The sequence below is a fragment of the Crocuta crocuta genome, unplaced genomic scaffold, assembly GCF_008692635.1.
Source record: "Crocuta crocuta isolate KB4526 unplaced genomic scaffold, BGI_CrCroc_1.0 scaffold130, whole genome shotgun sequence".
Taxonomy (NCBI): Eukaryota; Metazoa; Chordata; class Mammalia; order Carnivora; family Hyaenidae; genus Crocuta; species Crocuta crocuta.
This window is the reverse complement of record NW_027527920.1, coordinates 5,072,450-5,088,444: the sequence shown is the minus strand read 5'-3', so window position 1 is coordinate 5,088,444 and position 15,995 is coordinate 5,072,450. Positions and strand designations below refer to the sequence as shown.

The following is a 15,995-nucleotide window of genomic DNA, read 5'->3' as shown; positions in this document are numbered from 1 at the left end:
TCCCAGACCTAAGACAAAGGAACGCCAAGGCCAGCCTTTCATGCCCGCCTGTGAGCTGGCCAGTCCCCCAGCGCACGGATCCGATCTGCCCCCCCTCAGCAAGGGCCCTCCCTCCCTGCCACTTCCACCTTCCCACAGGGACACCTCGCGTCACCGGCAGGTGAGAGGTGCGCACTCAGAGCAAGTCTGAGCACACAGAGGTGTGCTTATGGACCACACAGCATGTGGTTAAGCGTGGGGACTGTCACTGCCTTGGCTCCGGCTGAAGCTTGGCTCTGCTGCTTTCTAGCTGGGTGCCCCCCAGGTGTATTGCTAAATCTCTCTGTGTCTCTGTTTCATCATCTGTAAATGAGGACACTTGAAGGATTTATGTCACAGGGTGACTGTGAAGATTATGGGAGTCAATGTGTGTCAAGCCCCAGGAGCAATGCTGGGCTCGTAGTAAATTCCCAGGGTCAGATTTGGGGAGGCAGGGAGGAGGAGGGAGGACATTCTGGAAGGGGCCATGGCACAAGCGAGGGGTGGCGGCAGGACGCTCATGATCTGTGGGGATGATGAGGGTCCAGCCAGGTGCCGGGGTTCGCCTTCCCAAGGGGTCCAAGCCGTGCTGCATCTTGGCTTCCTGCCCAAGGCTGGTTTTCCTTCCCCAGGCTCAGCCATTGCATACTCTGCCTATTCGGTCCCCGATGTCATGGTGAGCAGCACCTTCCACGACTACTACGTACCCTTGGCTGTGCTGAACACCATCATCAGCACCGGCCTCTCCTGCTACTCCAGGTACCTGGCCGCTGCACCCCAAAGGGGTGGGGGAGGCTCAGGGGAAGGGGCGCTCAGAAGCCTGGGGCTCAGTTCCATGTGGATGTCCTGCAGCTGACGGGACCCCCTCATGGGCATAAAGCCTGGGTGTTCAAGGCGACTCCAGACTCCACACTTGGCTTCATGCTTGTCCCGTTGCAGGGCAGGCTGCGTATCCTTCTTGAACCTCAGTTTGCTCATCTGTAAAATGGGGCCAACACAACTACCCTCCTTGGGAGAGGGATGTAAGGGTTGCAGGCCGGGAAGGGCTGGCCCAGAGGCAGTGCCCAAGCAATGGGCCGTCTGCTAACAGTAACTGAGCAGGCCCGTCTCTAGGCATCCGTGCTAGCTGTCAAGCTGTCAGATGGCACTCAAGTGGCCCTCACGTCCCTGGAGAGACCCAGTGGCTGTGAGTCACGCCCAGATCGCTGGCTCTGATTCTCTCTCGTTTCTCCCTTTCACTCGAGAAATCTCACTGGAGTGTGAATACAAGAGACCTTGTTTCGTGGCTTACAGCTCTGGTTTATGCAGCTCTTTGTAAAAACAAACTGCCCAGATTTCCACTTCCTTAAATTAGTTAGGAAACCTCTCAGGTGGTGGTGCTGGGGTGGTAGCCCTGTCTGGATGGCGCCAGGGTGCTGGGCGGTGGGGCTGTGTGTGTGGCAGGGTGCTCTCACGGGAGTCTGGCACGTCGCACCCGATCTTCCGTCCCCCAGTCTTGATTCCGGGGAGCCGGTTGGAGTCGCCCCATAGGACCGCTTCGGAGGATTGATCTTACTGGCAGCCATCTGCTCTCCCCTCCCCAGGAGGGAAGGGAGGGGGAGGGAGGCTCTTCTACATTGTTGGTGGCCCTATATTTCTTTGGGGGACACTGGGGTTTTGCAGGACAGAAGGTAGGCAAGTTTCACCAACTTGACAGACTGGTTTTCTTTAAAAATGGAAGGCTAGATTCTTAAAGAGCATCGAGAATGCTTGTCCCAGCCTGCCTCCCGCTGCCAGTCCCGAGGTGGGTTAGAAGCGCGGAGCTGCTTTTGAGTCAGAGGGAGTCTCGTTTCTAGGCTCAGTCCTAGTGTTAGGGCTGTTCGTCCCATGACAAAAGTCTGGGGGTGGGAGTGGGGGGTGATGTCTCTTCCCTCCTTCTTGAAGTGCAGAGGCCCCCTAAAGCCGTGAGGAGATAGGGTCTGCCCGTGGGGTCGAAACCCGATCAGATGTCCTGGCTCCTCCCCACATCTTCAAGGACTCTGTTGTCAAGGACTCAGAAGCTCTTTCTGGAGTGTCGCCTCTGCCAGGCTGGCGCTGTGAGGGCTGCATGGGTGATGGAGAGGAGTGGGTGGGTCCCTGCCTTGGGTGAGACAAGGCTTAACACTCATAGAAAAGTAACAAGGATGCCAGCCATCGCCCACGGGAGACGAAGCGTGCCCTTGGGCCCAGGGCGAGGTGCACGCACACATCTAGCTCTGGCCCCTGGATGAGTCACAGTCCTGTCTGGCGAGCTCCTGCCAGGCTGTGTGGCTGTGGTGTTTGAAGGTAGGATGGCGGGAGGTGAGCACTGTGGGCTGAGGGGGGCATGGAAGTTTCCATGAGTGTCGAAGAAACTGTCCCAGAGTTCACGATTCAGGACTGCTTTCCTAAGAACTCCCAATGCAAATTCTTGAAACGTTTCCTCCCCGCCCCTTTTTTAAAGCTTCCTGAATCACCTATAAGCCACCAACATAGATTGTTTTCTTCTAGCTTGGGCATGGGTGTGGCGTGCCTGTTACCTTTGGACAAACTCATTTGGCAGAGCAGGCTGGCCATGGATCTCTTGACGCTTGTGCTTGGAAGCTTCTCCCTTGTCAATGAAATGGATTATTTCTGTTTACTTGCAGGGCACAACTGTCGCTATTCCATCTATCCATATATCCAACCATTCAACCATCCATGCATCCAACCATCCATCTTCCTACCCACCATCCCCCTACCCAACCGCCACCTATCCATCCATCTACCCACCCATACACCCACCCACCTACCCAACCGTCTATCCATCCGTCCATCCGTCCATCCACCCATCCATCCACTCATCCATCCCTCCATGCACCACCCATCTCCTCCTACTCGTCCATCCATCCATGCATCCATCTACCCATCCATCCACCCATCCATCCACTACCCATCTTCCCCCTACTTGTCCATCTGTCTGTCCATCCATCCATCCATCCATCCATCCTCCCATCTATTTACCCACCCATCCATCCATCAACCCATTCATCCATCCATCCATCCAACCAACCAACCAACCACTCAACATTCCTTAAATGCTTGCCCTACTCCAGGCATCATGCTAAGATCTGGGAATACCAGGAAGAGTAAGGCACAGTCCTTACCCTTGGTGAGCACCCAGTGCACTGGTAGAAACAGACTGCAGACCCCCGCAAAGCCCAGGTGGAGTCATCATTTCCTTGAAAGGCCAGGGGAAATGGAATTTAGAGTATAGCATTACAGAATGTAACATAAACAAATAACGAGAATGCAAGATGACACCTGCTTGGATACACCAAGTTCTGCAAAGTGGTACCAGCACTGAGTATTAGCTGGAGACAGGGGAGGGGCCTTTTGGACAGAGTAAATAGCCTGGACACGGTGAGGGGGGCAGAGAGGATAGCACTGGGAGGCAGCAAGGAGTCGCTGGAAGTCACCTGCATGGCTGGAAGGAGGAGAGTGGCTGGAGAGGGTCTCCGCAGTGGCCGGGATCTGATGTACCTCGTGTGCCTTGTGAGGACCGGCCCTGTGCTCATGAAGGACAGTGATCTTTGTAGGAGGGCAGTTCCGTGGACTCCGCTTCAGGACTGGAGGAGGGCGGTGCTGGGATAGAAACAGAGCAAGGGGGCCACAGGCAGAGTGGGATACCTGGTCCTCTTTCCTGTTTCCATTCCCTTCTTGGTCTTCAGTGTCTGAGGAGCAAGAACGATGACTTGTACGCGAGGGGTGACTCAGCCCCGATTAACGTCAGGAGAAGCAGGTGGAGAAGAGGGCCAGGGCCCCCTGGAGTGCCAGATTTCACAAACGTGCTGTATGGCCTCTGGCTTCAGCGTCCAAACCTTAAACAAGAGCATCTGAGAGGATGTTTCTGGGTTCCTCTCTGGTTTAGATGTTCTATCCATGCATCTATCCATCCATCCATCTGCTCCTCCATCCACTACCCATCTACCCGCTACTTGCCCATCCATCCATGTATCCGTCTATCCATCCATCCACCCATCCATCCACTACCCATCTGCCCCCTACCTGTCCACCTGTCCATGCATCTGTCTATCCATCCATCCACCCATCTAGCCACTACCCATCTACCCCGACTTGTCCATCTGTCTGTCCATCCATCCATCCATCCATCCTTCCATCCATTTGCCTACCCATCCACCCATCCCCCCATCCACCCAACCACCCATCCACCCATCCACCCAACCAACCAACCAACCAACCAACCAACCAACCAACCAACCAACCATTCAACATTCCTTAAATGCTTGCCCTACTTCAGGCGTCTACAATGCCAGGGCTTCCAGTCTTTTCCAAGAGCTCTCTCCTTGCCTTCCTCCTACACCAAGCCCACCCTGCCTCGGCCTCCTGCTCCATCAGTCCACGGCATGGCCAGGAGAGTCAGAGGACCACCATCTCCTACCCTGAGCAAGAAGGAGACCGCAAACCTCGCGAGCGGTTTTTAGTCATTCCATTGCTTACCCCAGAGTATCATGGTCTAAATGACATTCATTCCATTACAGTATGTGTCTTCAAGCTAAATTTCCATCATGGACTCCCCTGACTGGTTTTTTGGTCCTTATTATCATGGCATCTAGTTCAGAGGAATGTTCCAGAAAACTGCCTTCTTCCTCTGTAGCATTTGAGAAGGGAAATGAGAGAATGCGTGATCCCTCTGCAGCTCTTGGAGCAAAGTGGGGTGACGAGGACCTCGCTTGTTCATCCTGCTGACCACCCAGAAGCCCAGAAAGGTGTCCTCTCTCCCTTAGGAACATCAGTCACACAGAGTTTGCTATACGTCGCAAGTCACTGCCGGTACTTTTTATCCACGCCTCCGAGGCACCCAGCAGTCGGCTTTTTGGACAAATGCTGGCGCAGCGGAACGCCCTCTATGCAGTGCTGTGAGGGAGAGAGGTGACTTTTCATCCCAGGTGGGAAGTGGGCCGCTCCGTGAGAGCCATGCCGCGGCTTTGGTCCTATGGCAGCCCAGAGTGGCACAGAGAAGGCCCAGGAGAGGGTTTGGAGGTCAGAGCTGGAGACAGGAGCCTTGGTGGTTCTCAGACTCCTCTGGAGGTCGGAGGGCTCAGCCAGATGACCAAGTGCCCCTAGGGCCAGGGGCCAGCGCGTGGCAATGCCCACATTCCTGTGATGTCACCCACGCAGCAAAACAGCTGGAACCACACACACACACACACACACACACACACCCTCTGCAATAGAATGTTTCCAAAAGCCCACTAGTTTCAAGCACCCGTTCCAGAATTTGCTTGCAAATCCTGTTGGCTTTGTTGCAACAAGATTTATCAGGTTTTAGAACAGACTGGTATTGCATCGACCCTCTCCTGATAGAGGCTTCTGCCAAAAAACCCAGTGTTTCCTGCCAACCTGGTTCTAGGCAGCCGAGGCCTGACTCCCTGTAAACTGGCGCCTCAACTCTGCGCTGCAGGGTCTGTCTGACCAGGTGGGGGCTTTGAAGACCGGCATCCAGGGATTTTTGGAGGATTCTATGGCTCTCCTGTCCCTCCTTCCAGGAATCGCTGGCTAGGGTGACACCCTGTGGCCAACTGTGGGACTGCAGCTTGGTAATGGGAGGCCCCTGTCTGTGGCTGCTGGCCCTTCTGCCTTTTACTCTCTGTTGCTGTCTCTCTTCTGCTCTGCTTTTTCTCCTTTTTTCCCCCCTGTAGACTCGGCTTTGCAGATGGAGAGGCTGGTTCGTTTGCCCCTGGGGAAGCACTTTATCAGGCCGGGCGAAATGTTTTCTCAAGTCACAGGAAATCCATGGTTTGGGGGATGGCCCTCGCCAGCCAGAGCCGGCTTTCTTCCTGTGTAAGTGGTCACAGAAAGAGCGAGCTTTAATGGTGAGCCCCTCCGAACCAGGAAGGACAGTGCACGGGGCAGAAGGAAGCAGGCTTGTGGTCGGGTTTGCCAGGAGACTGTGAATGCTATTGAGATGGGCTCTGGCTGTTGGGGCAGTGGGCGTGCATCCCATTTGCTCCTTGGGGCAGAGGGTATAGGCAGGGATGAAGGCTGGGTAGTACCTGCCGCAGGGGCGGCGGTGTGAAACTCGGAAGCCAAACATCTCCAGGGTTTCAATCCCAGCTTTACCTTTATCAGCTCATCTGACTTTAGGCAAATCACCTAGAACCTGTCTCTTCCCCTTTTCCTTACAGCCTAGCTATAAGATGGGGATGGGGAGAGAACAAATCCCACTACACACATTTTATGAAAAGCTTCCATTTAGTGAGTGTTCCTCTGTGATGTAAGCGCTCTTGTAAGTATCATCTCATCAGATGCTTTGCAACAAGCTTGTGAGGGGGCACGGCTGTCATCCCTTTCACATGCGAGGATTCAGAGGTGCACAGAGGTTACGTCACCAGCCAGGGTCCCATGATCATAAAGGGCAGAGGCAGTTTTCGAACCCAGGGTGTCCAGGTCAGAAACTGCATGTGAAATCATGGCACAGTGCCTCCTCACCTGTCCCAGGGCTGGCGGTTTACTCCCACGTCTGGGGTTCCTGTTTGTGGAGGGTGGGGATGTAAATTGCTGCCCCTTGTTTCTCTCCCTCCTTTTCCTGGAGCTTCTCTTCCTTCTCTGCCCACCACGCACTTCTCTGATGTAGGACAGGGTCAGGAAAGGAGAGACATGTTGCCATGGGCTTGAGAGAAGTTGGAGCTTATCCCTGGAGGCTGTGGGGGACAGTAGGTGACAAGTGATGGCACCAGATTGTGGTGACAGGAATAATCTGGCGGGGGTGGGGGGGAGATGGGCGTGGGCCGGGCAGAGCAGCAGATTGTGTTTGGTGGAGGAAAGGGCAGGCTTGTGGGCTGGGACAGGGGGGTCTGGGGGACCAGGAGTGGGGAGAAGACTCCATTCCCACCAGAGAGTGTGAAGAGGAGCAGGACTGTCCGGAAGGGCTCAGAGGGACTCCACTACCTTACTGGCCTTGCCGGAACGGCCACCCCCCCAGCCCTGCTGTGCTCTGACTCTGCACACCACCTTTGTGGGGACCTCCGGCCTCGCCCTGCAATCCTGCGGACACCGAGGGAGGGCCCCACCCCCCATGATGCCCAGTGGGACTCAAGCGGGACTTCCTCTCCCACTCTGCCTTGACAGTCCCCCGGCCTGGGGCGTGAGCACTCCCTCACCTGAGCCCCAGTGCGGGGCTGTGGTCTTGCGTGGAGATTCTCCTCCTCCGGGTATCCAGCCGGCCATCTGTGCTGCCCAAGTCCCCACACCCTGGGCTGCCTCCCTCCCCCCCAGGCCGGGCCGAGGCCAGCAGGGGCCCTATCGCCTTCTGTCCAGGAGGACCCACCTATATTTGCCACAGTCAGCACCACTCATTTTAAAATCAGCTTCCTCTTGGGACTGGAGGCGGGTCGGGGTGTGGCTGAAGAAGAGGGGGAAGGGCCACATTTACTCAGTTTCTCCAGGCCAGTGTCCGTGTGTGTGGTACTAAGCATTCCAGAAATCTCTCAAAATAATTAAACACTTCATTGAACCAAGGGCTTCCGCACAGCACACCTCTGGGTGGCTCTGACATCTCTTCCTTCACAGTCATGCTCGTCCCCGGGGGGCCGTGCTGGGGGCCACCCACATCCCACACATCTCCCCATCCTGGTCGTTGCTGGACTTCTAAAAGGCCCTTTGGCAGATAACTTGCCTCTCGAAGGGCCTTCCCAGCCCAGAACCTCCCCCCTGGCTTCTTTGGACACCATTGCTTCTCTTGATGCGGCCCCCAGGAGATAAAGGTTTCCCCCGGGGATCCTCCTTTCACAAGCGAGGCAGAGTTGCTCCCGCTGGGGGCGGTGCGGAATGGAAGAGGCTGGTGCGGGAGCTGCTGGCCTCAGGGGGGAGGTTGTACAAAAATACTTCTCTTCTGTCGATAACTTGCCTTCGGTTATGTGTCGTGTGTGCGTGGGTGTCATTCACGGGAACCGTGTTCACCCCAGTTTCTTCCCCCTTTCCTTCCCTGATGTAGGTTTCTTGAAATCCAGAAGCCCGGGCTCTGCAAGCTGGTTCGCATCCTTGCTTTTGCTTATCCCTACACCTGGGACTCCCTTCCCATCTTCTACAGGGTAAGGGCCCCCCTAATCTAATTGCTTCTCTGCCTGTTGGCCACACCTGGGAATCTACTGTTTCTTGAGCGCCTGGGGCTCAAAGCACCGTGCGGGGTCCCTGCAAGATACGTGGGTGGCACGACCCAGGGGCTCCCTTAGTAGTTAGGAGACAGCAGGAGAAGGGAGGCCCTGACAAGCCACAGGGGATGCATCCATGGCCAGCACTGACTGGGGGCTCAGAAGCAATCGTGGAGGGCTGGGAAGGGGAGGCAGCCTGGGGTTTAGTGCAGTGACCAGGGGAGCAGGCTCTGAAGACAAATCTCTAATTTGTTCTCACTGGAAGACTTTGGGCAAGTTATGTGCCATTTCTATGCCTTGATTTCCCTTCGCTGTAAAATGGGCATGGCAATAACACCTGCTTTCATCAGACTGTGGGGCAGATTACATGAGCTCACTGGCTGGTGGCACGTGTCCAGTAAGTGCATTTGTTCTGTATTATCGTCAATTAACGTATTAGCAGCAAAGGAAAAAGTATAAATGAAGGTCTTCAGGATAGATGGGAATTGGAGCACATGCAGGAAGAGGGTGTAGGAGGGACGCCAGAAGGGGGAGAGTCCAGGCACCCGCAATCAGATGGACCTGAGTCCAAATCCCAGGGCGCACTGGCTGTGTGACCTTAGGCAATGCATATGACCTCTCTGAGCCTCAGTTTCCTCATCTGTCAGTGAGGCTAACGTCCTCTCCTGCACAGAGGGGTTGAGGGGATTAATCAAATCAGCAGATCAAAGGGCTCGGCAATGCCTGCCAGAAGGCCTGCACCCAGTGAGTGGAGTTCCCCTCCCAAGGGCCGCTTGGGGTTTGATGCATAAGTCAGGGACCCAAGGGGCAGGCCAGAGCCAATGCCACCTGTGTGAGGGGGGCAGGTGAGCGGGGGACCTAGAGGTGAGGGTGCAGCCCCTTCCCCTGACTCCTTCCTTGAGGACGCAGAACACATACAGGACACCAGAACAGAGAGAACTTTGCATAGCACAGGTCTGCGTTATTATGAGCNCTGATCCCGAGGGGTGAGGATGATGAGCACACACGTTCTGGAAATCAGCCTGCCTGGATCCGCACCCCGACTTCACTGGTGATTAGTGGTTTGCAAGTCACCCTCTGGCCCAGCCTCCTCATCTGCAAAATGGGTTGTTGTTGGTAGAGTCGAGTCGAGGCTCTGATGGAATGGTGCAAATAAAAGGCTGGTTTAGTGCCCTAGGTAAGTGGTGGCGGGTGTCATTATTTATAACGATAATGCAAATACTGTACTTAACTCTCAAACAGTATAATGGCCGTGATTAATACGTTCTGATGGCTCAGAGGCCTTCCAGGGATTTCTAGGCCTTAGGAGCATGAAATCAGGGATGCGCTGGTGAGAAGTGAGTTCAAGGGCGAGGAGACCACTTTTTACTATACTTCCATGTACCCCCCCAAGACAAGAGAGTGTCAAATAGATCTAATAGGATTTTTCTGTTCCTTTCTTTTCCTTCCTTGATTTCTTTCTTTTTCTTTTGTAATTAAATAATCCAAAAGGCTCTAGGAGCATTTGGAGGATTAAAATACAGCTGCCCTGCGGGGAGAAAAATTAAAATAAAATAAACTACAGTTGCCTTGGGTCTCAAATGATCACAATCAGAATAGGAATTATGGGGGCGCCTGGGGGGTGGCTCAGTCCGTTAAGCGTCTGACTTTGGTTCAGGTCATGATCTCGCATTTTGCGGGTTTGAGCCCCTCGTCAGGCCCTGTGCTGACAGCTCAGAGCCTGGAGCCTGCCTCAGATTCTGGGTCTCCTTCTCTCTCTGCCCCTCCCCTGCTTGCACATGCGCACGCGCGCTCTCTCTCTCTCTCTCTCTCTCTCCCGCAAAAGTAAATAAACATTAAACAAATTAAAAAAAAAAAAAGAATAGGAATCCTGCTCCCATGGTCCCTGGGAGTTCCCTTTCCAAGCCACAGAGCCGAGGAAGTGAAGGCCTTGGCCTGGGGTGTCCGCACGTGTGTGCAGAGGCGCCATCGGGCGATGAGAGGGAAGGGGTCCTGCTCTCGAGACCTGATGTTTCTCTCAATCCCTGCAGCTGTTCCCGCTCCCGGGGGACGGTGCGCAGAATGAAGCTGTCTTGTACCACCAGAAGCACATGGCCATGACCCTCCTGGCCTCTTTCTTCTACTCGGCACACCTGCCTGAGCGCCTGGCGCCTGGCCGCTTCGACTACATCGGTGAGTGTGCGGGGACCCCGTTGCCCATCGGTTCCCTGCCACCAGGATGCCCGTGCGTGTGGCTGCAAAGGGGAAGCAGGGGTGTGGAGAGGCGCAATTCCCTCGGGGCTTCCCTAGGAGCAGGGCGAGGGAGTGACACCGTAAGGTCTCGGGGCCAGCACGTACGCAGCCCGCAATGGCCAGGGAGGAGGGAAGGACGGAGAGCAGGTGCATCCAGGATTCTAAGGCATTCCTACGGGCTCGGGGGCCTAGGGAGTCCCTCGTTATTACCCCGACCAGGAAATCCCAGGATTAAACGGACACTGAGGGCTGCTCTGGAGAGGAACAAGACAGACAGAGTGACAGTGGCTGAGGCTAACAGACGGGAGAGTGTCCGTCTCATTCAGGCAGCTGCAGTGGGGCTGGGTGTCTTGGTGGAGCGAGGTTCTCAGGCCCCCACACATCCTTGAGCTTGGGGCGTGGGGCCCAGCCCTCAGTAAGAGGCCGGTGGCCCTCCAGGGGGACCTGAGCTCACTGGCGTTAGAGAGGCCATCGGAGCCACAGGACTTCCGCCCGCTGGGAGAGCGCCTTCCCTCTCTGTCTAGGGAAGCAGGGCGGAGGGACCTTGGGCCGCTTCTGGTGAGGCCTTGGGATGACAGATCCTCAGATACGCTGTCCCGGGACCTCAAGGGTCAGCCCTTATCCTTAAGTGGTGGGTGGGGACCCTGCTTCTCCTGAAGCCCCTTTTGTCCAGTTGAGTTTTCCATCCCCTCTCCCCTAAGGCGCGCGGGCCAGGTTTGGTGTATTGGCTCTGACGAGAGCTTCGTCTCCCTTAACTTCAGTTCTGTCCCCAGAAGGGAAGCCAGTGACCAAAACGCATGGGCGGCAAATTTCAAATTTCAAAAGCAGGGAGAGGAGAGGGCCAGGGAGTTGGAACTTGTCTACAGGAACCCTGTCCACCTCGCTGCCCCCCTCCCCCCCCAGACGAAGTATCGGTGATTGTGTATGAAGTCGGGCGGCTGCAGGAAAAATAGCCCTGGTCTTGTCATACCATCTCCCCGGTGTCTCAATAACACTTGATTTATTCACTTTTAATCCCACTCTCTTGGGCCTAAGGGGACAGAACAGAAAGACGGGTGTCTTTCTGGGGGACATTTGCCAGACGACAGTTGATGACGGACCATTAACAACAGGTTTGGAAAACGATCCGTCCTGCATGATGGGGTCCGCCAGCTGTGGGGTTCCCTCTCGGACGCGGGGCGGAGTGCCGAGCGGTTAGCCCGGCCCGTGGGAAGTCCCTCCGCATTCCTGTCCGGCCAGCTTGCTGGAATCACTTTTCTGATTGTAGCTGCATTTCAGATACATCCCGGGCTCATGGTGTTTTCCAGCCTTTTTTTTTTTTTTTTTTAAATCTCTTGCCCTATTGAAGATTGGTCTGAGCCTCGGTGAGCTCAGCTAGTCACCTCTCTGCCTGGACACGTGTCCTTGGAGAGCAGGGCTCTCAGCCGGACAAGAAGCCCCTTGGCTGCATCATGCATGGATCTGGAAATCATACATGGCCCCTTAGTATATAGCCTGAGTGAGGCAGGGGAGGGACCCCGAGGCACACCTTCTTCCTGGGGGACACAGCCTGGGGTGCAGGCAGTTCCCTGCTCTAAGGAGCTCACCGGGCGCCCACCCACCTGAGAGGGCTCTTTTTGAAATGTTGATTTATTTTTCAGAGAGAGAGAGAGCAGAGAGACACAATGCGAGTGGGGGAGGGGCAGAGAGAGGGCGACACAGAATCCGAAGCAGCCTCCAGGCTCTGAGCTGTCAGCACAGAGCCCAACGGGGGCTCAAACCCATGAACCGTGAGATCATGACCTGAACCGAAGTCGGACGCGTAACCAGCTGAGGCACCCAGGCGCCCCCATCTCTCTCTCTCTCTTTTTTAATGAAAGAGAATCCTTTTTTACCTCTTGTGTCGTACCTGTTTGTTAGGTCTGCCGTAACAAAGAATCACGTACTGAGTGGCTTAAACAACAGAAATGCAGTTTCTCATAATTTTGGAGGCTGAGACCAAGGTGTGGGCTGCGTTGCTCTCTCCTGAGGTCTCTCTCCCTGGCTTGCAGATGGCTGTCTTCCCGGTCTCTCCTCATGCGGCCTGTCCTCTGTGTGCGTGCACGCCCAGCTCCTAACCTCCCCCCTTAGCAGGGCACCAGCCACCTGGGTGGCTCAGTCAGTTGAGTGTCAGGTCATGATCTCGCGGTTTGTGAGTTCAAGCCCCACATCAGGCTCACAGCTGTCAACATGGGACCCACTTCAGATTCTCTTTCGCCCTCTCTCTGCCCCTTCCCAGCTTGTGCTCTCTCAAAAATAAAAATAAACGTTAAAAAAAAAAAAAAGGGACACCAGTCACAGTCGGTCCACCCTAGTGACCTCTTGTTAACTTAATTGTCTTTTTAAAAGACCCTGTCTTCAGGGGCGCCTGGGCGGCTCAGTCGGTTCAGCATCTGACTCTTGATTTTGGCTCAGGTTATGATCTCATAGTTCCTGGGATCAAGCCCCATGTTGGGCTTTGTGCTTAAGGCTCTCTCTCTCAATCTCTCTCTTTCTCTCTCTCAGAATAAATATATAAACTTAAAAAAAACCCCAACAGATCCTGTCTCCAGGCATGGTCATGTTCTGGGGTACTGGGCGTTGGAACTTCAACATTTGGAACCAGGGGAGGGGAGACACAACTCAGCCCATGACACACGTTGTCTCTACTGCTTTCTCATGTCCTGATTTCTGAGGGTCGTCAGCACACAGTCCTGGGCCCTGGGCAACTCGCTTCCTCATCACCACCAACCCAGCGTGTCCCTGCCCACTGCCACCCCCCTCGCTGGGTCCTCCCCTCCGTGGACACATGGCTGACAAGCCAGGGCCCTGTAAGTCATCAGGGAGGAAGAGCCCCTGGGGGGAACCGTCTGGGATTAACCAGCATCAGGGAGAGGACTGCCTTGTAAATGGCCACCAGAGAGTCCGGTTGGCTTCTCCGTCGGCCCTCGAATCAGAGTTGGAGCTGGTGAGTGCAGGTTCTGAAGAGGTGAACTTGGGTAGGACACGATGCCAGGCTTCATGTGCAAAATAGGACTGGTCGACAAGTTGTTTGAAAACAATGTACGTGGGCCTTTTAATGTTTCTCACACTGCATTAAAAAAAAAAAATGATGGGGCACCTGGAGGGCTCAGTCGGTTGAGCATCAGAATCTCGGTTTCGGCTGAGGCCATGATTTCACCGCTCGTGATTTCGAGCCCCTTGCTGTCAGTGTGGAACCTGCTTGGGATTCTCTCCCTCCCTCTCTCTCTGCCCCTTCCCTGCCTGTGCTCTCTCTCTCTCTCAAAAATAAACAAACATTTCAAAAACAAACAAATAAATGCATTGAGGTATATTTTACATATCCTATAATTCTCTGATTTCAAGTCTACAATTAGGTGATATTTTTAGTTTACCTACCAAGTTGAATCAGCATCACCATAAATGAGTTTTAGAACGCGATCTTCACCCCAGTGAGATCCCTCCTGCCCAATCCTGATTCCTACCCCCTGCCTGGAGAAATCACTAACCTACTTTGTGTCTGTGGATTTACCTTTTCTGGACATTTGACATAAATGGAATCTGACAATATGTGGTCCCTTGTGTCTGGCTTCTTTTGCCCAGCATAATGTTTTTAGCCTACACACCATGGTATACTATCAGCACTCCATTCTTTAAAAAAAAAAAAAGTTTATTTATTTATTTTGAGAGAAAGACTCTGGAGGAGCAGAAAGTGAGAGGGAGATAGAATCCCAAGAAGGCTCCATGCTGTCAGTGCACTGTGGGGCTTGAACTCACAAACTGTGAGATCATAATCTGAGCTGAAATCAAGAGTCAGACGCTTAACCGACTGAGCCACCCAGGGACCCCTGTTCATTAAAAAAAAAATTTTTTTTAATGTTTATTTATTTCTGAGAAGGAGATAGAGTGTGAGTAGGGAAGGAGAAGAGAGAGAGGGAGACATAGACTCTGAAGCAGGCTCTAGGCTCTGAGGTGTCAACACAGAGCCCAACACGGGGCTTGAACTCAGGAACTGTGAGATCGTGACTTGAGCTGAAGTCGGACGTTTAACCGACTGAGCCACTCAGGTGACCCCCCCCACCCCCAGTTCATTTTTTATTGCTGATCCCGGCAGCCTTTTCTGTGTTTGCCGTAGGTCACAGTCACCAGCTCTTCCATGTGTGTGTGATCCTGGCCACGCACCTGCAGATGGAAGCCATACTTCTGGACAAGACTCTGAGGAGGGAATGGCTCCTGGCCAACTCCAGGCCCCTGTCTTTCCCTCAGATAGCTGGAGCCATACTTCTGTGCCTCATCTTCAACCTCGGCAACATAATTTATTTCTCAGCTGCTCTGTATCGGATTCCTGAGCCAGAATTACATAAAAAAGAAACATGATTCAGATCATAAGCTTGTCGTGCCAGATGTCAACATTAAGCTACAACATCCTAAGCCGGTGGCACGGTCCGTGTTCACCAAGGCCTAACATATTCACAGTGGTTGATGTCTTGGCATTTTTGAGTGCATTCGTGTCAATAGGTATTTAACTGGGGAAATTTCTCTAGATGTGCACTTATTCTCTATTGTGATTTTAAAAGAGGAAGATGGGTTCAAGTAAGTCCTTGTTTGGTCAAATCCATGATCTTTCATTACGTTTTAAATTTATTTAAAATGGGTAGTTCAGTTCTATTTAAACAGTTGGGTTAAGCATACTACCCTTGAAGCCTTACTATTCAATAGTTGGATGAAGCTTTACTACCCCTGTAGGATTACCCTTTGAAAATGCATCATTTGTTGAGTCAGGCACAACCCCTGCTGAGAGCTACCACAGTGGGAGGAGAATGAACCAGAAAGATCAGCGGTGGTAGGGGTGCTGAGTAAGAGGAAGCTGGGCGTGTGGGAGCCCTGGGGAGTGGGGAGGCACTTCAGAATGAAGAGACCTTGTTTGGGGAGGGGTCTTCTTGCTCTCCCCACCTAGTGAAGGGAACGACTAGAAAGAGTCCTCTTTCCTACAAGCCTTTTCTGCCTTAAAGTGCCAACTCCCACATCACGTGGATTTGGATTTTCTCTAAAGTCCACATGGCTGGTGTCCGTGTTCTCTTCTGTTCTGTTTTCTTGTTGCCAATTTGATGTTGCCCAGGATTATGCGGTGCAGGTCAAGTGTGTGAGGTATGGGAGCTAGCTGAGTTCAGTCCAGTTGGCTGTGCTCATTCGTCACTGTTTAAACCAATGGCATCGCTGTCTGAGGACACTATCCATTTACTATTGCTTCAGCATTTCAGAGGTGCTACAGAGTTTAGTGTTCGGGCGCAGAGGATGTCAAAGACCTTGGAAAGGGTTGGTCAAGCTTTCTTGCGAGTGAGAAACTCTTGGTGAGTTTGCAACCAATGCAGATTCCCAGGCCAAATCAGGAGCTTCTGTGTTAGTCGTTTAAAATGTAAGTCTTTTAGAGGAGATTTGCCCTAAATCTCAGCAAGTTCCCAGGTGATTCTAATACAAAGAGCCACAGGCCAAATGTGAAAACTGCTGGTGGTGTGAGTTCCAGAAGGCACTGGGCCTATAGGCTTTGTTGCAGTTGACCTAATTTTTAGCAAGTCGCCACCTAAGGATGTACCCCTC

The 15,995-nt window shown here is 53.5% G+C and overlaps 1 protein-coding gene and 1 long non-coding RNA gene across 3 annotated transcripts in view; one reads left to right on the top strand and one right to left on the bottom strand.

The window, feature by feature from the left end:
- PAQR5 (progestin and adipoQ receptor family member 5) overlaps window positions 1-14,786 on the top strand; it is a 39,185-nt gene extending 24,399 nt beyond the window's left edge. Inside the window, exons 4-7 of one of the 2 annotated variants that reach the window (XM_077746407.1) lie at window positions 651-777; window positions 8,012-8,108; window positions 10,199-10,340; window positions 14,533-14,786. In XM_077746407.1, the coding sequence (XP_077602533.1) occupies window positions 651-777; window positions 8,012-8,108; window positions 10,199-10,340; window positions 14,533-14,774 (608 nt within the window). In that variant the 3' untranslated portion in view covers window positions 14,775-14,786. Of the gene's footprint in view, window positions 1-650; window positions 778-8,011; window positions 8,109-10,198; window positions 10,341-14,511 lie in introns of both variants that reach the window. The other variant, XM_077746415.1, reaches the window with a different exon arrangement.
- The window catches only part of LOC144216980 (uncharacterized), a 9,038-nt gene continuing 7,298 nt past the window's right edge, over window positions 14,256-15,995 (bottom strand). Inside the window, exon 3 of the long non-coding RNA XR_013330815.1 lies at window positions 14,256-14,742. This is a non-coding gene — a long non-coding RNA (uncharacterized LOC144216980). The remainder of the gene's footprint in view (window positions 14,743-15,995) is intronic.